Consider the following 22,080-nt stretch of genomic DNA (forward strand, 5'->3'; position numbering starts at 1 on the left):
AGAGTCTTCTGGAGCCTCCTGCGCCGCTGAGCACTGAGCGCTGAGTGTACCGGTGCTTCGGTGGAATTTTGTCCGAGTATTTGAGGACAAGCCAAATCTCCTCAGAAGCAAGTATCGCCAGCGGCGATACTTCGTGAGGTGTCTGAGGAGATTTGGTAGGTCACCAAAGACTCTCATAAACTTCTACTGGTGGTCCATGGAGAGCATCCTGTCTGGGTTGCCTCACTGCCTGGTATGGAGGCACCAACTCACAGGACAAGAATAAACTCCAGAGGGTTGTTAATTCAGCCTGCGACATCACAGGCATCAGACTTCACTCCATCGAGGAACATCTACCTGAGGGGGTGTCTTAAGAAAGCAGCCTCTATCCTCAAAGACCCCCACCACCCAGACCAGACCCTCTTCACTCTGCTACCATTGGGGAAAAGGTACAAGAGCCTAAAGTCAAGCCCTCAGCGGCACAAGGACAGCTTCTTCCCCGCTGCCATCAGATCCCTGAATAATCAATGAACCACAGACACGGCCTTAATTTTCTTCCACTGTTATTGTTATTTTATTTAGAGTGAGATGGTTGTAACATGAATGTTTTCTCTATGATGCTGTCACAAATCACCGAATGTCGTGACTTGTTCTGATTTTGAAAGCAGAGCCTCAGTACGTTAGCTCCATCCCTTCATGGGGTTCATTCAGGAGCCTGATGATTGTGTGCAATTTTACCCTCTTGAGCCATCACCCAGGTGGCAGAAATGGAGAAGAAACTGCACCCGAGGTGTGGTGGGTCCTTTGCTCAGCAGCAGGAGATGTGAATGGAGCTCATGGTGGGAAGGACCCTTCCCCTCTCCATTCACAGAGCCATCCCTCTTCCCCCTGTTCACTGCCATGCCCTCCCTCCACCTGTTACCCCCTGCCTTTGGGACCATCCTCTGCCACCCCAGCCATCCCTCTCCCCTACTATTTTGTTAGGGCACCTGCAGACATTTGTTCATACCCTGGTGAAGAGCTCCAGCCTGGAACACTGGCTCGGTATCTCTATCTTTATGCTCTATAAAGTCCACTGTTTGACCTGCTGAGTTGTGGCGGGTTGCGCGCGAGCGTAGCGAAGGAACTGAGACAGCAGGCTGGGAGCTTGTTTAGCACAACTGATTTATTTTGAAGTTCGTGCTGCAGACTTTAAGCCCCTCGCGCCTCAGAACTTGCGTCTTGCGGATGTAAGAGGAGGAGGACCCGCAACACTATCTTTGCCGTGGCCAGTTCGCCTCTGCAATAATGTGCACCGCCAATAGTGTTTTTACTTCAACCACGGTGTCTGCAGACTTTTGCATTTTAATAATTGTGTCAAGATAGTTGGTCCAGAAGATGAAGAATAGATATCCCAATTTATTTACCAGTGCATCCAAGCGATATTTCAAAGCCCTCAGTAGCTCAGGGAATTCTCACCCTGGTCTTGAGATATAGTTGTAGGGTCAGAAAGAAAGGGCGGTACACGGTTTGTCTTTTTCACATTGCCTGATGTTTAATTTTAGAACTTCAGGGAGTGAATTTTGTATTTTCTCCTTTCTGTCCTCAAACCTGCCTTGGATTATAGTAGACTTCATAAGGTGCTGTCTGTCCTTGAACAGACCCTGACCCTCCTCCCCTGCACGTTGGAACGACATGTAGTGTGAGCTTTTTACCTGTGATCAAATCATGTTCAGTGGGTAAAAGAGTCCAGACATGCACTAAACTAAACAAATGCTCTTTATTGCCAACACGGGGAAATAGTAGCGAGAAAGTCAGAACACAAGACTCAGTACTTTAAAATAGTGTAAACAGTCACATCGGATACAGTCATCTCTCATACCAGTGGCTGCTCTCTCTCCCACACACACACACACCCACACACACCCACACACACACTCACACCCCTTCATCAAGGCCTGTCTCCGCCCATTGCCCCTCCTTCTCACCTCCCTTTACCTTCTTATTCATGCACCCGCGTTCTCTCAGCTTGTACCTCGATGAAGGTCTCCAACTGTTGGTTAAGTATCTTTGACGATGCAGGGCCTGCTGAGTTCCTCCAGCATTTTTGTGTATTAACTTTAGCCATTGGGAAGAAACTGTTCTTGAACAGTTGAGGTGCCGGTCCCAAGGCTTCTGTACATTTTCCCCAAAGATAGCAGTGTTAAGAGGCGGTGACAGCATGGTAGGGATGAGAAGTTTGCTCCCGTCCTTAGACTCCTGAATGTATATTTTCATGCCAAACCTGCTCCAGCTATTACAACATTTTAAGCTTACAGACGACTGTAGGGTTCCTTTACACCAGTGGTTTTCAAACTGCCCCCTTAAACTCACATTCCCTATGTCGTAGGTGCTCTGTGACTAGTAAGCACTGACCATTTTTCTCACAGAGCACCGATGGCGTAGGGAATGTACCATCAATAATTATGAAAGGCTGAAGTTGGGACACTATTAGGCTTTTTATTAGCTAAAGACTGGAACTACCATCAACTTAATTGACTGATCGAAACAAACAGAAAGGGGAACATGCAAGAGGCTTTGGGTAGGATTGGTCTCGGAAGGCAAGTCCAGCTGGCAGCAGCTTTACCACAGGGAATACTTAAAGGTGGACTGTGAGTTTATGGGGACAGTTTGATAACCAATGTTTTACACAAAGGATGCTCAATCACAGGGAAAGATGGCAATCAAGATCATGGATCAGATCTTGGTTGGGTCTATATTCTTTGGAGTTTGTTAATGTTCGAGTTGATTGGTCATCCAATTGTACCAGTATAACCTGATGAAACAGCGTTCTCCAGTCCACAGTTGAAGCTCGAGTAAAGGAGATGGGAAGAAGATGGCCAGTCGGGGGGCGGGGTGGGGGGCAGTGTTGGGGGAGGCTTAAAGGTCACATGATAGATTGAGGAGTTGAGGGGTGTGGTGAAATGGCACAGAAGGAGAGTTGATGCCAGCCATGATCACATTGAATGATGGGGCATGCCCAAGGATTCTTGATGAAGATAAAAGGAAACGGTTCCATGTTGTCATGTAATAGTACATTTGGAATGTAAAATAGATTAAATTCATTAATCTTTGTCCAGCATAAGGCAGACAGAAGGCCATTTCATGTCAGTCCTCCACCTGAAGGCTGACTACAAGAGTAGATGGAAAACTTAAAGCTGACCTTTCATGGAGCAGCCCATTCATATAGAGCAGCGCCTCATAGCGCCATCTGAAGTGGATGGAGGCAGGGCAACTGGTGCCATAGCACCCCCTGTCATGAATATGTGGAAGAGGAATAGCCATCTTCCCTACCCACAATCCCAGAGCAGTTCCAGCTGCATGGGGGATTACGGTTAGGAAAGACGGCCATTGCTCTGCCGTGTTTTGAGCTGCAGAGAACGGCCCCGAAGTCTGGAGCGGCCTGTTGAGGATGTCAAGCCCGCACTGGCCCCCCCCCCCCCCTCCCGATGGCCCCCTCTGGCTCTGACAGCCCCCTCTGGCCCCCGCTGCCCCGCTGGCTCCTGCTGCCCTGACGGCTCCTGCTGCCCCGAGGGGTCCCACTGCCTCAACGGCTCCCGCTGCCTCGATGGCTTCCACCCGCCGCCCCTGCCTTGAGGGGGTCATGGAGGGAGAAGGGTCGCGGGCTAATGGCATAATTGGCCCACCCCTAACCAGCCACTTGCAGCAGCTGTACATTCAGGTCAGGCGGCAGAGCACAGCGGTCCACCAATGATCCTTCCCCGAGAAGGGTTGGAATCAGCACCTCGGCTCATTCTAAAAGGTAAGTCTTTAGCCATAAGGACAAACAACCTCCGCCTTTACAGATGGGTGTTTTCCCTGCTTGAAAGTGCCTCAGTTTGTCCCGCGCCCTATTCCTGCTCTTGTGTCCTTGCTTATTGCATTTTTAATTGTTATTCGAGGAATCAATGGTGAATATACCCATGCAAATTATATTACAAAGGTCATTTTATTGCTTCTCATTCGCAACAGGGAAGCTCTCAAGATGCATGTTGTATTATAAAATATATGAGCCTGAAATAAATGTGTCCAATAAAGAGTCTCTATTTTGTATAAAGCCTTGCCAGGAGTTGATTAATGGCATGTGGAATCAAGTGTGAGATGCAGTAAGGATATGTATTTTGTATTCCTTTCTTCATGTTCAGTTCCATGTTACCCCTTCACTCTGTGTTAAACAAGGTTCAGCGAGGGGACGCTCATTTCTCACTTGGATGGTTACGTGTTGGTCTCTGTCCATTGACTTGAGGACATTATCCAAATAGATGCAGTGGTGTCATTCTAAAGAGAAAGTGCAATGCCAGATTGTCTTTTGTGTGAGACATTAAAGCAAAGTTCTGTATTGCCTCTTAGCAAAAGGGATCCCAGGACACTGTCTGAAAGGAGTAGGAAAGATTTTCAGCTACCTAAGCCAACTTTTATACCTCCAGTGATACCAGAACAGATGTGATGGCCATTATCTCATTGTTTTTTAGTGAATGCTGCATGCAAATTGCCTGCTATGTGTTCTTCTCGCAACCTTTAGTCACCATCGAGTGAATTATCGTGGGTTGAAGAAGGCCACCCGAAGGAAAGATTATTTTTCTTTCCCTCTCCTACATTCTTTCTCAATTCTTTCTTTCAAACAATGCACATTTGGGCCAGAAACATGGCTTTACATTGTCAGTTGAACAGAGAGTTGTGTGGAACTGAAGAACATAGTTAACAAGGTAATTCACATTTAGACGTACAGCACGGTAACAGGCCCTTCCGGCCAACGAACCCGTGGCGCCCAATTTGCACCCAATTAACCTATAATCCCTGCTACGTTTTGAACGGTGGGAGGAAACCTATGCAGGCACGGGGAGATCACAGCAAACTCCTTACAGACAGCATGGGATTTGAACCCTCGCTGGCGCTGTAACAGCGTTGCGCTAAACGCTACGCCAACCGTACCACCCCAGATTTTAGCTGCAAATACTATCTGCAGGAAAACACAAGAATTGAGCCCATGGCAGTAGAAATAGGAAAAGTTAAAAGGCAATATGGACCAAATTCAGCCAAATGGTTGGAATGGACAAGTTGAGCCGAAGGGCCTGTTTCTGTGATGTAGAACTCTGTAAAACTAATAGGCCATTCAGCCCCTCAAATCTGCTCTGCCATTTAACAAGATTGTGGAAATAGGCCCTTCTGCCCACTCCAACCAAGATGCCTCACCTACACCAGTCAGTTGCACCTGCCTGCAATTGGCCCCTATCCATGTAAACCTGACCTGTCCAAGTATCTGATTATAAACATGGCAATTCTCCCTGTTTCAACCACCTTATTCAATACACTCAACATCCTCTGTGTAAAATAAAAAGTTAGCTCCCACACATTAAATTTCTATTGTTAAGAATATGCCCTCTGGTTCTTGATATCCAGATGCCAGCCAAAACACTCTGATCTATTCCCCTCCTCTCCGTGAGACCACCCCCATCCTCCTATGTCTCAAGGAGCAAAGCCCCAACCTGCTCAACCTTTCCCTGGATGCTCACCTCCCTCTTCCATTCACCACTGCTGCCCTGGGAGAAAAGTGCTGGCTGTCCACTATATCTGTGTCTCTCATAATCTTACTCATCTCTACTCAGTTGCCTGTCATCTATGCTCTAGATAAAAAATCCTTTGCTTGGTCAATCCATCTTCATCGACGCGTTCATCAATCCAAGATTCAATTTGTTGTCATGTAATAAAGACAGTGGAATTTGTTTTCGTCTGCCGTTAAGGCAGACATATTCGCCATCGGCAGAAATTGCCTGAAGCACCTCTTACAGTCAGAGAAGGAGAAGCAAAAGAGAGCCCCCTCCCCCACGAGACTCTGAGCTTCTGCAGACCCCATAGCCACACGGAATCCAGTCCAAACCATCGGCAACCCGAGCTCCAGATCCGAACCTCCGACACTACCAGGAATACTTCAAAACCCTCGGTGCCCTCTCGCATTCTGGTTCCAATACCTGGTATGTCTCCAGCCGGTCACGAGCCAGTTCCAGCAGCCCGCAGCCGGGTGTGAATCCCTGGACCGCAGTCGTCAGCAGCCCGTAGGCTGCGTGCGCTTCTGGCATTGAGTCCCCAGCAGTCCGAGATCCCACCCCCCCCCCCCCGCTGCTTCTGCGTGTCTCTTCAGCCCCTCACTGGTCCGCCGCCATGGTCACCATCCTGTGGGTCATCTCCTCAGCTTCACCTTCTCAGATGGGGGAGGGGGGCATCTATTCCATTATCCAAATTATTTATAAATAATGTAAATAGAAGCAGGCTTCATTAGTCAGGTGTTGAGAGGTCATGTTACCAATCTACAAATCTGTGGTGAGACCACACTTAAGGATGTGACGACACTTAAGGACTACACCTAAGGTTACGGAAGCTGTGGAGAAGGTGCAGAGGAGATTCACCAGGACGCTGCCTGGATTGGACAACGTGGCTCATGAGGCAAGGTTAGCAGAGCAAGGAGTGCAGAAGGATGAGCGGAGGAGTAGTGGAGGTCTACAAGGTTCTGAGAGGGAATCAATAGGGTGGACAGCCAGCACCTATTTTCCCAGGGCAGGATCGGCAAACACCAAAGGACATCTGCACAGAGTGAAGGGAGGGAAGTTTACACAGAGAGTTGTGGGGTCCTGGAATGGCTTGCCAGGGGTGGTGGTGGAGGCTGGAATATTAGGGGCATTTAAGAGATGCTTAGACAGGCAAATGGATGGAAGAAAAATAGAGGGTTAATGGGTAGAGAGTTATGGGGAAGAAGGTTTTAGTACCTTTTTGGAATAAATGAGACTCTCTTAGGAGACTCATTTAAGAGGGTTTAGTTTTTTTTTAGTAGGAATATATAGGTTAGTACAACATTGTGGACTGAAGGGCCTGTACTGTGCTATCAAGTTCTGTTCTAAGTGAAGTGGAAGTTGGTTCCCCAACATAGTGATCGAGAAATCTATATCACATGCATTCCAGGAATTCACCACTACTTTGTTATTACCGCTCCCTCCGTGACTCCCTTATCCATTCATTGCTCCCCGCCAATGCCCCCCGCCCCCACCACCACCAACAATTTCTCCTGTGGCTGCAGTAAGAGCTACATATCCTCCCTCATCACCAGTCATGGCCCCAAACAGACCTTCCAAGTGAGGGAACCCTTCACTTGAGTATCTGTGGGTGTCATCAACTGCATCCTGTTGAGGCCTTCTCTACATCACAGAGACTGGGCGCAGACTGGGAGATCCCTTCACTCCATCTCCATCAGTGTTGGGGATCTCCCAGTGGCCAATCACTTTAATTCCATGCTCCATTCCCATGCTCACATGTCTGTCCATGACCTCATCTACTATCCAATGTTACCTGCAAACTGGAGGAGCAACTCTTGATCTTCCATCTGGGCGCTCTTCAATTGGATGGCATGAACATTGACCTCTCTGGTTTCTGCTCACCCACTCCCTGTTTTCCCTCCCTTTCCCATCCCTCTCTCTCCTTTCCTCCAGCTCTCCACCCTCTTACCTCCCCATTCAGGGAGCCATCCCCCCCTCCCTCTGTTTGCTGGCCCTCCCTTATTACCTCCTGTCTTTGGGAACTTCCTTCTCCCCCACCCCGTCCAAAACCACCGTTTTGTACGGACACCTGTTGACATTTGATGAAGGGGCTCAAGCCCAAGATGTTCTTTTTAAAAATTTTTACATTTATACATATAGCACGATAACAGGCCATTTCAAACCCTGAGTCCAATTACACCCAATTAACCTACAACCCCCTGGTATGTTTTGATGGTGGGAGAAAACCAGAACCCATGTAGATAGAGGGAGAACGTACAAACTCTTTATGGACTGCGCGGGATTCGGATCCCAGTCTCCATTGCTGACGCTGTCAAGACGTTGCCCTCACCACCGTGCCAACCATGCTGTCTGTATCTTTACCTTTGCTACATTAAGTACACAGTTTGACATGCTGAGTTTCTCCAAAATTGTGTTTTCACCTCCACCATTGTTGTTTACTGTCCCTAACCTCTCCTTACCTGCACCCAAACTGATCCTAGACCCATACCCCGAGCTGAGCTGAATTTTCTTACTCTCTGATTAATAGTATCGCCTTTTCTTCCTTTACTTCCCCGTCTCTCTTTAGTATCAAAAACTGAAATGGTGAATGGCACGGATAGCGCAATGCTGGTACAGTGCCAGAGATTGGGACCGGGGTTTGAATCCCACGCTGTCTATAAGGAGTTTGTATGTTCTCCCCAAATCTGCATGGGTTTTCCTGGCAGGGGGGGGGGCTCTGGTTTCCTCCCACCATTCCCAACCTTACGGGAGTGGTAGGTTAATTGGGTGTAACCAAGTGGCATGGGCTTGTGGGCTGAAATAGCCTATTGCCATGCTGAAGGTCTAAATTTAAATTTAAATGCTTATATTTAGGTACATGGGTGGGAGAGGTCTGGAGGGATATGGTCCAGGTGCTGGGCAGTGGAATGAATAATAATTTGGCACAGACTGGAAGGGGTGAGGGGCCTGTTTCTGTACTGTTAGGACTCTACGGTTCGCTTTGGGATATTTAGTTCTCAGCTGTGGCTACCCTGCAGTTGTGTTCCTATAACGGCAACTGCATCTTTCTATTCACTGCCTCAACCATGATCTTGGACACCGTGCCTTTCCTCCAGTTTTTACTTTTTTTTCTTTGGCTTGGCTTCGCGGACGAAGATTTATGGAGGGGTACTGTCCACGTCAGCTGCAGGCTCGTTTGTGGCTGACAAGCCCGATGCGGGACAGGCAGACACGGTTGCAGCGGTTGCAGGGGAAAATTGGTGGACTGGGGTTGGGTGTTGGGTTTTTCCTCCTTTGTCTTTTGTCAGTGAGGTGGGCTCTGCGGTCTTCTTCAAAGGAGGTTGCTGCCCGCCGAACTGTGAGGCGCCAAGATGCATGGTTTGAGGCGATATCAGCCCACTGGCGGTGGTCAATGTGGCAGGCACCAAGAGATTTCTTTAGGCAGTTCTTGTATCTCTTCTTTGGTGCACTTCTGACACGATGGCCAGTGGAGAGCTTGCCATATAACACGATCTTGGGAAGGCGATGGCCCTCCATTCTGGAGACGTGACCTACCCAGCGCAGTTGCATCTTCAGCAGTGTGGATTCGATGCTGTCGGCCTCTGCCATCTCGAGTACTTCGATGTTGGTGATGAAGTCTCTCCAATGAATGTTGAGGATGGAGCTGGTGGAAGCGTTCTAGGAGCCGTAGGTGATGCCGGTAGAGGACCCATGATTCAGAGCCGAACAGGAGTGTGGGTATGACAATGGCTCTGTATATGCTAATCTTTATGAGGTTTTTCAGTTGGTTGTTTTTCCAGACTCTTTTGTGTTAACAAATATATGTTGAAAGTAGATAGACCATCCGACCATAAGATATCAGATCAGAAGTAGGCCATTTAGCCCACTCCACAATACCATTATGAGCTGATCCGTTCTCCCACTCAGCCCCACTCCCCTGCCTTCTCCCGATAACCTATGATAAATGGGTGTTTTTCTAATTGTCAGACAGTGGGAAGTGGGGGCTGCAGGGGTCAGTGCTGGGCCCGCAGCTGTTCACCATTTACATCGATGATTGGGAAGAGTGTAGTGTAATCAGGTTTGCCAAGTGGAAAAGGGAATTGTACAGAGGATATGGAGAGGCTTGCAGAAGGATCTAGTTAAGTTAGGTGAGTGGGCAAATGTCTGGCAGATGGAGGACAACGTTAGTAAATGGGAGGTCATCCACTTTGGTAGGAAAAATAGAAGACCCGATTATTATTTGAATGGTGAGAACTGCAGCAGGTGCTGTCGTGCAGGACTTGGGAGGGCTTCTGCATGAATCACAAAAGGTTGGGTGGCAGATACAACAGGTTATTAAGCGGCAAATGGAACGTTGGCCTCCATCGCCAGCGGTGTTAGATTCAAGAGCAGGGAGGTCATGCTGCAACTGTATAATGTACCGGTGAGGCCACCCCTGAAGAACTGTGTGCAGTTCTGGGCTCCATACTTGAGGAAGGGTGTACTGGGCTTAGATGGAGTCCAGGTTGATCCCGAAGATGAGACTCGATCACCTGGGATTATACTCACTTGAATTCAGAAGCATGAGAGGAGATCTTATAGAAACATGTCAATTTTTGAAAGGGTTGAACAGAAAATTGTTTTCACTGGTAGGTGAGAGCAGAACTAAGGGACACAACCTCAAGATTCAGGGGAGTAGATTTAAGATGGAGATGAGGAACAACTGTTTTTCCCAGAGAGTCGTGAATCTGTGGAATTCTCTGCCCAGGGAAGCAGTTGAGGCGATTTCATTTAAGGTTCGGTTAGATATATTGGTACATAAAAAGGAATTAAGGGATATGGGGAAAAGGCAGATGGGTGGAGCTGATTCGATGATCAGATCAGCCATAATCTCATTGAATGGTGTAGCAGGCTCGACGGGCCGGATGGCCGACTCCTGCTCCTGTTTCGTATGTTCTTATGTTCGATCTCTGCCTTAAGCATACCCAACGACTTAGCCACTACAGCAGCCCGTGGCTGTAAATTCCAGAGGTTCATGACATGTAAATGAAAGGGATTGAGGGTTTGCAAGCAGTAAACTGGACGTCATGTTTGGCACAGACATGTGGGCTGAACCTGTTCTGTGTCGGGAGATGGATATGTGACATCTGTTATATAGTCAGGATAATGTGATCCATCTTGTAACCGCGTACAAATACAAATACACCCTTCTCACTTTAGTAACTGCAGTCCACCATTGTGGGACATATGTAGACATGAGTGTGTGAACAGTTTCCTGAGATGGTGGAAGGCATCAATAAGTAAAGTCTCTTCTGTTATTTGAATCTTACATCTCTAAGTTATTTAAGAAGTCTCCCAAGTAACACAGAGACATAACACTGAATATTGAGAACAACCTCTGGGTCCCCATTACTGAGCTCCTTAAATACCCTTATTTATTACTCCATGAGTTGTATGTTGAAGCCCTTTGTAAAATAGAGCTGGGGAATTTCTCCTTTCAAATATCTGAAAAGTATCTTGGAATCTGAAAATAAATTTGGGGCGGCACGGTTGGGGTAGTGGCTAGCGCAACGCCTAGATAGTGCCAGCAATTGGGACCCGGGGTTCGAATCCCACGCAGTCTGCGCATTCTCCCCGTATCTACGTGGGTTTTCCCGGTTTCCTCCCACCGCTGGGTTGTGGGTTAATTGGGTGTAAATTGTCGGCACAGACTCGTGGGTCGAAAGGGACTGTTACCGTCGCTGCATGTCTAAATTCCACACAGCATCAATGAAAAGAATTCCAGTTTCAAATAAAAGCAACTGCATCAAAAGAGATTCTAAAGTAGTGGAGTCCTCGTTCAGTAAAACGTCAGTTCGGTAGCCCTTCATCAGAACTGGAATATCTTTCCCAGTGTCCAGATTCTGTTCTGAACTGGACCCGACTGTTTCAATTCCTCCCTTTTCGAAAGAAGCAACACAGAGGCCAGCTCAATAGCATTCTATCTGTTTATTACAAGTGCTCAGTAAATTGCTGTGAGTTATCAGTTAAGGAAGTAATCTTTTTGTAACTCAAGCCTTTATGTTTCCTGATAAACCTCAAGAATCATTATGTTGCAGGAATCTTGACTGTGTAACTATGGTAGCCAGACTTGGACTGATTGAGCTTAAATTATTTTAAAAAAAAGGTTAAATAAAAAACATCTCCCAAGCTCAAGGTAAATATGAATGAATGCTGCAGCACTTATATTCTGTAATCATTTCATTAAACTCTTCAAAATGCTTATGTGCTATCAAACAGCAGCAATATAAATTACAAGAGACAGATTACATACAGAAGGGACTTAGCCCTGATGTTGTCTCTGCTAAATCCTTCATGTTTACTGTTAGGATAAACAAACCAATGTCATCATCATTTCCCACCCAGAATCCATGGTGTTGGGGCTCCATTTGCCACGAAGCCATCCTCACCGGACAGCCAATGGTAAATTACCGCGCCAATCCCTACCCTCCAAGCTTTGTCCTGGCAAAGGGTGACTAGGACAGAGAAAATACATTGATGCTGAGGCCTCCATGAAAATTTGTACCACTTCACGAATTTGAGGGTTACCTTGACGTGCCGCTGATTAAATTGAAATTAGATGTTGACATACGCTACGGTAACAGGCCTATTTGGCCCACGAGCCCGTGCCACCCAAATGACCTACAATGTTTTGAACGGTGGGAGGAAACCGAAAGAACGTTTGAACTCTTCACAGACAGCGTGGGGTTGGAGCCCTGGTCCCGATCGCTGTTATAATGTTGCGCTAACCCCTACTGCCTAAAGAAATCTCTTGGTGCCTGCCACATTGACCACCGCCAGTGGGCTGATCTCGCCTCAAACTGTGCATCTTGGCGCCTCACAGTTCGGCGGGCAGCAACCTCCTTTGAAGAAGATCGCAGAGCCCACCTCACTGACAAAAGACAAAGGAGAAAACACCCAACCAACAAATTTTCCCCTGCAACCGCTGCAACCGTGTCTGCTTGTCCCACATCGGACTTGTCAGTCACGAACGAGCCTGCAGCTGACATGGACATTACCCCTCCATAAATCTTCGTCCGCGAAGCCAAGCAAAGAACACCTTGAACGAAATGTGGGACGTGAAAATCTCCAATGCGAGCATCTCCACCAGCGCCTCGACGCACGCACTCAACCTATCAAAATGAGTCCCAGATCCCTCACTGGCCTCATCAGTCATCTCACGGCTGAACCGGACGCAAGTCACCCTCAACCCCGAGGAACTGCCTCAGAGAAAGAGCTTTGCAGATTCAAACTTGGCATTTACTCATCAAGTCACTGGTAACCATCATTGTGGGGATAGATTTGTTCTGAGAAGAAAAAATGTATCCCTCTTGGTTTCATTCCAAGCGTAATGTCATCGATGCAGTAAAGTCTTGGCAAATGGGTGGTATGGAGAGAATCATAAATTATTTGTTTGGAGATTGGAGATGCCATGGATTTGTGCCTGAATGACTAATGATGTCTTTGGAATCATTTCCAAATGTTCCAAATGAGACTTTATAAACTTGTGTATCAGAGATTGACAGAAAAATACTGAAAAAGAGTTTGATAATAAGTTACAGATTTCTGCTCCAGAACTAAGCTAATCATCTGCTTCCATTTTCCTGATTTTGTTCAGCGGAGTGTATTTTCGTGTGATTCCTTCAAAGAAAGTCAAGTTTCTTGTCATCTGATTGTACAAGTACAACCCGACGAAACAGCGTTCTCCGGTCCTCCGTGCAAAACACGCACAACCAGGCATAACAAATAATGCATGTGTAGGACAAGTATTTCAGCTCTACAAATGAATATTGATTTGTGTACATGAGAGTCTCGGAGGGTGAACGTGAGCTGTTCCTTTGGTCGTTCAGTGTTCTCGCTGCCCGTGGGAAGAAGCTGTTCCTCAGCCTGGTGGGGATCCTCCTGGATCTCTTCCCCGACAGGAGCATCTGAAAGATGCTGCGTGCGGGGTGGAAGGGGTCCTCAGCGATTTTGCGCACCCTCTTCAGAAAACAACCCTGGTAGATAATTGGTGGGAGGGAGACTCCAGTGATCCTCTCAGCCTTTCTTATGGTCCTGTGGATTGACCTCCAATCCTTCTCTGCAGCATCCGTACTACACTGTGATACAGCTGGCCAGGACGCTCTCGATAGAGCTCCTAGAGAAGATTGACCTAATGGTGGCCAGTAGCCTTACCAGCTTCAGTCTTCTCAGGAAGCTGTTGTGCCTTCCGGACGAGTGAGGAGATATTGAGTGTCCACAATAAGTCACTAGATAAGTGAACTCCAAGGAAGTTGGTGCTGTCCACTCTCTCTACTAGGTTGTACTGACAAGGAGTCTGTCACAACCTAGGCCAGTCTTTAATAAATATAGTGATTGCTGTGACATAGGGAGCAAAGCTCTTGATATATACTTTCCAAAGAAATGCTGGAGAGACTCAGCCAGTCACACAGCACTCTTGATGTAGCAAAGATAGAGATATGTAGCCAGCATTTCAGGTCTGAGCTTCAAGGCATGATGGGGGGAGGGGCAGAGGGAGTCCCACAGGCAAGAGGTCGTGGGTGGATATGGGTGGGAGGGACAGGAGAGAAAAGCTGAGAAGTGATACGAGGAAGGGATGACTCTCTGAATGAAGAGGGAAGGGGGTGGGGGGAGGGAGAGGGAGTAAAAACATGCCAAAATGCTGGAGGAACTCAGCCGGTCTTTTCAGCATCCATAAGGGACAAAGATATGCTGCCGACGTTTCGGCCCTGAGCCCTTCTTCAGGGAAGAAGCAGAATGAGCCAGAAGCAGGAAATCTCAGGAAGTGTCAGAATTCAAGCAATGGGTGGCATGCTTAGCGTAAGTGGTTAGCCCAACGCCTTTACAGAGTCAGGGATCTGGGCTGGTGTTTGAGTCCCGCACTGTCTGTAAGGAGTTTGGACGTTCTTCCCGTGTCTGTGTGGGTTTTTTCCGTGGACTCCGGTTTCCTCCCACCCTTCAAAATGTATCAGGATGTAGGTACATGGGGTGTAATTGGGCAGCATGGATGCATGGGCTGAAATGGCCTGTTACCGTGCTGTATGTCTAAATTTAAAAAATTAAAAATTAAAATTTAAAAAAGCAAATAAGTGACCATTTGGCTGAACCTCTACACTCTAAGCTTGAACTTCCAACCCCTTCAACTCCCCCATCCACTCCTGCACAGAGATGACTCTTCTCAGTCTCATCCATTGTCACGATGAGACCCGACATAACAACACATCATATTCCTCTTGGGAAAGCCTTAAAACTAAGGACGTGCACATATTTTTCATATTTTGGGACCCCCCCACCTCCATCTGGTTCCATTGCTTCCATTTCTCCTTTACCTACCCCCTTCCCAGTGGTCTCTCCCTCTACCTCTCTCCAGCACCCTATCATCTCTTGGCCCCTCTCCAGCTTGTTTCCCCCTTTCATATACATAATATTGCCCTTTTTAACTTTTGTCTTGACAAAGGAGCTCCAGCCGAAATGTTGACTGACTATACCCACGGATACTGCCTGATCCTTTGCTTCCCTTCAGCCGCTTGCTGTTTGCTTCAGTTTCTCCAACATGAACCTTGTTGAAGATGAGCTCAGTGGACGAAGACTGAAAAATATTCAGCGTCCTGACAGAGCGGTTCAAGAAACAAACAGCTGTAAAACATTCACATAACCCTCGCCAAAATTAGTTAAAAGTATGAAGTTTATACAAACAAGAGATGCAGAGTGAAAGCAAGGAGGGGGTTTATTGAGTAGAGGATTGGTTGATGAGGACTCCATCAAAAAGAGTAAAACAGGAAGGACGATGGGTGAAGGCCAGTTTCCAGGGTTTCTTTCAGTCAAGATATCTGAGTGCGGGGTTGTCATATTATCAGGAGCACGGGCTGGTTAAATGAGCTCAGTCCTCGTCGAAAGTTTCCGATTTCTCAAATCGTGTTTTTTTGTGTGTGTGTGTGTGTGTGGAGCCTCCTCTATTCACGGTGATCCAATCTAAATTCCTGAGATAAACATCCTTTCAAGTCTGAATTTGGATTTTGATGAAGGGACTTCAAGCCAGAAGGGGGTGGGGGTGGGGAAATGTCTCGTTGTCCCTTCAAAGAATTGGAACGTGCAGGGAAGTTCTTTTTTTCTGGCACTCCTCCATTTTATTCCAAAAAGGAAAATATAAACTCAGCTCAATTTTACCAGCATTTTCCCCCAAATAGCAGCAGATAGTTTTCCTTCTCTGGGTATGTGGTTGAAAAATACTGGCCAATAAATAATCATTCGCTGACTGCAAAACTTTATTTGACTGACTCTGTAACCATGTCAAAAGATAAAGACCTTGCCTTCCTACAGACCTATACCTGCTTCGGCTAAGTCAGATTCACCTTCACCTTTTCCCATGCTTTCAGAAAAGTGCCGCAACATTTTTCTCTCCCGCCTCGTTTTAGTCTCATGCAGATTCTGTGCCTATTCCACATACCTGCACTGGCTAGGCATCCAAACTTCGGCTTTTTTCTTCACTATACATTGGACGTCAGATCACTCGTCCGAGCGCTACTGGTACCGTGTAACCCAGTACTACCTGTTGCATGGTTGGTGACTAAACCAACATTCCTCACCAGGCTTTCCTGGTGCAGAGGGTGCTAGAGACCCCGCAGGATGAAAAGCAAAGGGCGGAAGAATCCTCTCGTGGGGTCAACAGCCAGGTAGCAAACACGTGCCGTGAAGCGCGGAGAGGGCGTCCCTTGACTCGAAGCTCGGTCCATCCATTCACTGCAACAGATCCTCCCCCAGCCATCTTGGGCCTCACTGTGCCACTGGACCCAGGAGGTGATATCGAGGGGCTGGGTCTGGACCTGTGCAAGCCCCTACTCACCTGAGATCCATTCACGCACAAGCTGCTCCTTTCTGAGGAGAAGGGTATAAATCTCACAAACTGACTGAAAGGAACCATCATTACCCTATGGGATGCAGAGCCAGAGCATTGACTAGAATGCACACCTGGGCGTCTGTTTCCTGAGAAGACTGAGCAAAAATGGTGTATTGCCCGCATCCCCAAATAACTTCGACAGGTCGAGAGCATCTCGCCAGGGTGTGTCACTCCTTGGGATGGGAACTGTAGGGGGGGAAGCAGATGATGACGTCTAAAACTATGAGAGGGATAGGGGATACATGAGAGGCCAGAATTGATGGCTTTGCAGCAAGGTATGGAGACGATATGGAGCTATGTGAAAGGGGTGGGGGGGGTTGTTGAGGAAGGTAGGGAGTCTCCAGAGGGACCTGGATAGGTTGGGAGAATGAACAACAGTGGCAGAAGGAAGACAGCGTAGGAAGTGTATGGTCATGCTTTATGGTAGAAGGAATATTTTCTAAATGAGGAGAAAATTCAGAAAGCAGAAGTTCAAAAGGGCTTAGGGGACCTAGTGCAGGATTCCCTCAAGTTAGCATGTAGGTTGAGTCATTGCAAAGGAAAGCAAATGCATTCATTTGGAGAGGATCAGAATATAAAAGCATACATGTAATACAAGTGGTTAGTCAGACTACGGAGTTTGGGCCCCATAGAACATTACAGCAAAGAATAAGAAAGCTCTTCGGCCCTTCTAGTCAGTGCCAAACTATTATTTTACCTAGTTCCACTGACCTGCACCCAGTCTAGAACCTCCATATCCCTCCCATTCACATAACATTTCTCTTAAATGTTAAAACTGAGTCCGCATTCAACACTTCACCTAGCAGCTCGTTCTGTACTCCCACATTCTCTGGGAGTTGTCACCTCCATACCAGATAGTCACTCAACCAGCCAGAATGCTCTCCACAATCCACCTGTAGAAGTTTACAAGCGTCTTCGGTGACATACCGAATCTCCTCAGACACCTCACAAGTTACAGCTGCTGGTCAGCCTTCTTTGTGATTGCATCAACGTGGAGGTACCAGGTCAGATCCTCGGAGATGTTGACACCCAGGAATTTGAAGTTCTTGACCCTCTCCACTACTGAACCCTCGATGAGGACTAGGTCATGGTCCCCTGTACCTCCTTTCCGAAGGTCTGGCGCCTTTTACAGCTGATAAGGCATTGTAAGTAAGAGAGATCATGCATTTAAGATGAGCTGGGGAACATTGTGTGGAGGCAATTATTTTTCCACGGAGAGTGGTGGGTGTCTGGAACTGGCTGTCAAAATAAATGGTGAATGAGATAAGACAGCAGTTTTTCGTAGGCTTCTACAGAGATATTCGAGTCTACAGTAAAGGTAGGATGTGGATCATCCAAGCCAAAGAGATTTAGCTTCATGTGGTGTCATGCTCAACATAGGCATGGCGGGCCATAAGGCCTCTTCCTGTGGTGCATTATTATTTGTTCCAAACTTTCCATTTCATAGTTGCCAAACAAAAAGCAATTGATAAAGTTCAAATTCGAGTTTATTATCATCAGATTGTACAAATACAACCCGGCGAAACCACGTTCTCCTGTCCTCGGTGCAAAAACATGCTAACGCACATCTTGACATTGTACCCATTCACACAAATGATACCCACATTGATATACATATATAAACATAAATAAATGTTGTAGAGTCTCGGAGGGTCAGTGTGAGCGGCACCTTTGGTCGTTCAGCATTCTCACTGCCCATGGGAGGAAGCTGGTCCTCGGCCTGGTGGCGTTGGCTCTGATCCTCCCCTATCTCTTCCCCGTTGGAAGATCCTGGATGCAGAGAGGAATGATTTTGTGCTCCCCCTTCAGACAATGATTCCAGAAGATCACGACGGGGGGTGGGGGGAGGGGCGGCAGATTCCAGTGATCCTTTCTACCGCTTTTATAGTCCTGTGGATTGGCCTCCGATCCTCTGCAGCCACCGGCCCAGACATGATGCAGTTGGCCAGAACACTCTCGGTGGAGTTCCTGCAGAAAGTTGACAGGATGGTGGCCGGCCACCTTGCCCGCATCAGTCTTCTCAGTGCTGGTCCTGTTGAGCTTTCATTCAAAATATGCTAAATGATTCTTTTACATCTCTTGCACAGGTTCATATCTTGGTGAATCAAAACAGTGTAAAACTCATCATAGACTGTCAAGAGATTGAAGAGAAGATGGCAAACCCACCTGGCAATATAACAACAAATGGATATGAAAGCCTTGGGAAAATGGCCAAATCTAAAGGGCCAAAGGGCAAATCTGCTACGGTAAGTGATAAAGACATGACGAAACAGCCTTCTCCGGTCCTCGGTGCAAAGCATGCAGACACACAACAGATATAACTCACATACAGGCAAACAATACATATGCAGTACGTAGATATAAATAATTTTTTAGACATTAAGCATCCTAACAGTGCCCGGAGAGTCGTGGTGGATAACTGTTTGTTAGGCTGGAGGCCGGTAACCAATGGTGTATCTCAGTGATCTGTATTGGGTCCCTTGCTGTTTGTCATTTACATTAATAATTTGGATGACGGGGCGGTAAATTGGATTAGTAAATATGCAGACGATACTAAACTAGGTGGAACTGTGGATCATGAAGAAGGTTTTCAGATATTGCAGGGGGATTTGGACGGCTGAGAAGAGTGGGCTGAAAGATGGCAGATGGAGTTTAATGCTGAGAAGTGTGAAGGGCTTCATTTTGGAAGGAATAATCCGAACAGGACGTACGTAGTAAATGGGGGGGGGTTGAGGAATGCAGTGGAGCAGAAAGATTTAGGAATAACGGTGCATCATTCCCTGAAGGTAGAATCTCATGTGGATAGGGTGGTGAAGAAGGCTTTTAGTCTGCTGGACTTTATAAATCAAAGCATAGAATACAGGAGTTGGGAAGTGATTTTGAGACTGTTCAAGGCATTGGTGAGGCCAAATTTAGAATATTGTGTGCACCGAATTATAGGAAGGATATCTACAAGGTAGTGGGGGTGCAGAGAAGATTTACAAAAATGTTACCTGGGTTTCAGAATCTAGATTACAAAGAAAGATTGAGCAGATTAGGTCTTTATTCTTTGGAGTGTCGAAGGTTGAGGGAGGATTTGATAGAGCTATTTAAGATTATGAGGGGGATAGATAGAGTTGATGTGGATGGGCTTTTTTCCCTTGAGGGTAGGAGAGATTGAAACAAGAGGTCATGAGTTAAGAGTTAAGGGGCAAAAGTTTGTTACTTCTAAACATACCTCGTGTTAATGAGGGGATCTTCTTCTCTCAGAGAGTGGTGGCTGTATGGAATGAACTTCCAGGAGAAGTAGTGGTGGCTGGATCCATTTTGTAATTTAAGGAAAAATTGGATAGGTATATGGATGGGGGGGGGGGGAGGAATGCGGGTTATGGGCAGAGTGCAGGTAGGTGGGACTAGAGGAGAGGATTTAAATCAGTGAAGACTAGAAGGGCCAAAATGCCCTGCTTCCATGCTGTAATTGTAATATGTTTAACAAGCCCCTTCAGTCCACGAGCCCGTGCCACCCAAATACCGCAAGGTGTGAGGAAATCAGAGCTCCCAGTGGAAACCCATGTAAATCCACGGTAGAAACTCCTTGCAGAGAGGCCAGATTTCAGCCCAGGTCCCTGGCGCTGTAATATCATTGCGTGCGCTAACCGCTAAGATTGAGATATAGGTGGCAGGGGTAGCTTAGATGTTAGTGCAATGCAGTGGCAGTACCAGCGATAATACCATGCTGTCTGTTGGGAATTTGTACGTTCTTCCCGCGACTATGTGGGGCTCTGGTTTCCTCCCACCGTTCAAAACATACTGGGGCTTGTAGGTCAATTGGGTGTAAATTGGGTAGCACGGGCTTGTGGGCCAAAAAGGCCTGATACCATGCTGTATGTCTAAATATATTGTTTAATAAATAGCAGGGCCTTGTATGGAGCAGTTCATTGTGCAAACCCATTTATCCGCTAATGAATTTTCCCATCGTACCTGGATTCACTCTTACCGAGGTGTTAGATGCTCATTTACCAGCTGTTCGGCCTCATGGTTGATGCTCAATTCATATTCTGCTGGTTGTAGAACGTGAATTCCCTTCTGGGGTGAAATTAGATCCTTTTCACTCTGCATCAGTGTGAAGCAGAAACAGGGCAGGTGCAGGGGACAATACTGATGGACCATGATTATTTTTTACCCCTCCTGCAAACAAATCTCCTTCATCAGTCTGTGTGTGTGTGATCCAGCCATTCCCAACAGGGGCCACGTGACCCCCCGAGGGGGCCATAACACCTTTCAGGTGGGGGGGCCATGGACTAAAATCTTAAAATATTTTTGATGACGTTGGTGGGAGTGAAGTAATGGAAGAAACCAACTAGCCTTCGCAGGGAAGGGGTCACTACGGTTAGTGTAGCGGTTGGCGCAATGTTGGTACAGTGCCAGTGATGGGGACTGGGTTTTGAATCCGCCGCTGTCTGCAAGGAGCTTGTACCTTCTCCCCCTGTCTACGTGGGTCTTCCCGGTGCTCCTGTTCCTCCCTCTGTTCGAAACATATCGGGAGTTGTAGTGTGGTCACCAATGCGGGTTGGTGTACAGGTGAACCGGCTCCGAATGTAATGTGCTCGCGGTCGGAGCAGCCTGCACTGAAGATGGCACTGGGCACTTCCCCTTTCCCCAAAGGAAAGAGCCCCCCCACGCAAAATCTGAATAGCTGCCAGTCACGGTTCCCAATGGCGGGAACAGGTTGAATCTATAAACAGCGTCGGCGAACCAAGTAATAAGTCAGTGAGCTTTGGAAAGAACCTGTCAACTGCCGGTCTCATTATTCGCTCAGTTAGTGCGACCGCTGCAGTAGGTCAATTGGGTGTAGTTGGGCAGCATCGGCCCATGGGCCAAAAGGGCCTGTTACTGGACTGTATTTCTACATTTTAAATGATCAGGTCTCCTCTCAGCCTCTAATGCTCCAGAGAAAACAATCCACTCCTTTAGTTTATACTTTCCCAGCCAGGCAGCATGGTGGTGAGCGTCTTCTACAGCTTCACCAAAACCTATGTGTGTGTCACCATGCTCCAAACGTGGCCTCACTACAACAGCAGAAATTGTTTTTTTGATGTACTCGTAAGTGACGCTTGTCTCTCTCTCTCTCTCTCTCTCTCTTTCTAGTTTGAGATCCAAAGCTTTGACATCATCTGCAGTCTGGGTTGGGCCATCAGAGACAAATGCTGTGACATCCCTTCCATGGTAAGTAGCTACCACCCAGCAGGCGACAGATTGTCAGGTTTGTGTGGCCTGCGGACTTGTCTGTTTCCCTTAGATTGTTTTGGTTGAACGTTCAATTCTTCCCTCATGGAGCCAGCTTACGTCATAAAATTCTGTCTTGATTCAGTGCTTCAGTTGTGTAAGTTGTGTGACAGGGCCCCAAGACCCAGCAGCAATAGAAATTCACCAAGACAAATGGTTACTTAAACAAAAGTTGCTTTTAATTTTCTTTAAACATGAAAACAGGATCAAACTCTAACATTTATGTAATGTGTATATGGTTCACAATCCAATCTCACTCCTCCAAGTTCACTGGTTGCAGGCCATTCTTAGACTGTGCACATAATTTAACATTTATAAAGTTCACCAGGCTTTGGTGCTTGAAAGATAAATGGTTACCTCTCAGGAAGGTTCTTGTCG

The 22,080-nt window shown here is 47.1% G+C and overlaps 1 protein-coding gene across 2 annotated transcripts in view; it reads left to right on the top strand.

Annotated features, from left to right (window-relative positions):
- col12a1a (collagen, type XII, alpha 1a) overlaps positions 1 to 22,080 on the top strand; it is a 363,032-nt gene that overhangs the window by 274,652 nt on the left and 66,300 nt on the right. For both annotated transcript variants that reach the window (XM_069930690.1, XM_069930692.1), the window contains exons 51-52: positions 18,525 to 18,683; positions 21,565 to 21,642. In XM_069930690.1, the coding sequence (XP_069786791.1) occupies positions 18,525 to 18,683; positions 21,565 to 21,642 (237 nt within the window). The remainder of the gene's footprint in view (positions 1 to 18,524; positions 18,684 to 21,564; positions 21,643 to 22,080) is intronic.

Source organism: Narcine bancroftii, chromosome 4, assembly GCF_036971445.1.
Source record: "Narcine bancroftii isolate sNarBan1 chromosome 4, sNarBan1.hap1, whole genome shotgun sequence".
Taxonomy (NCBI): Eukaryota; Metazoa; Chordata; class Chondrichthyes; order Torpediniformes; family Narcinidae; genus Narcine; species Narcine bancroftii.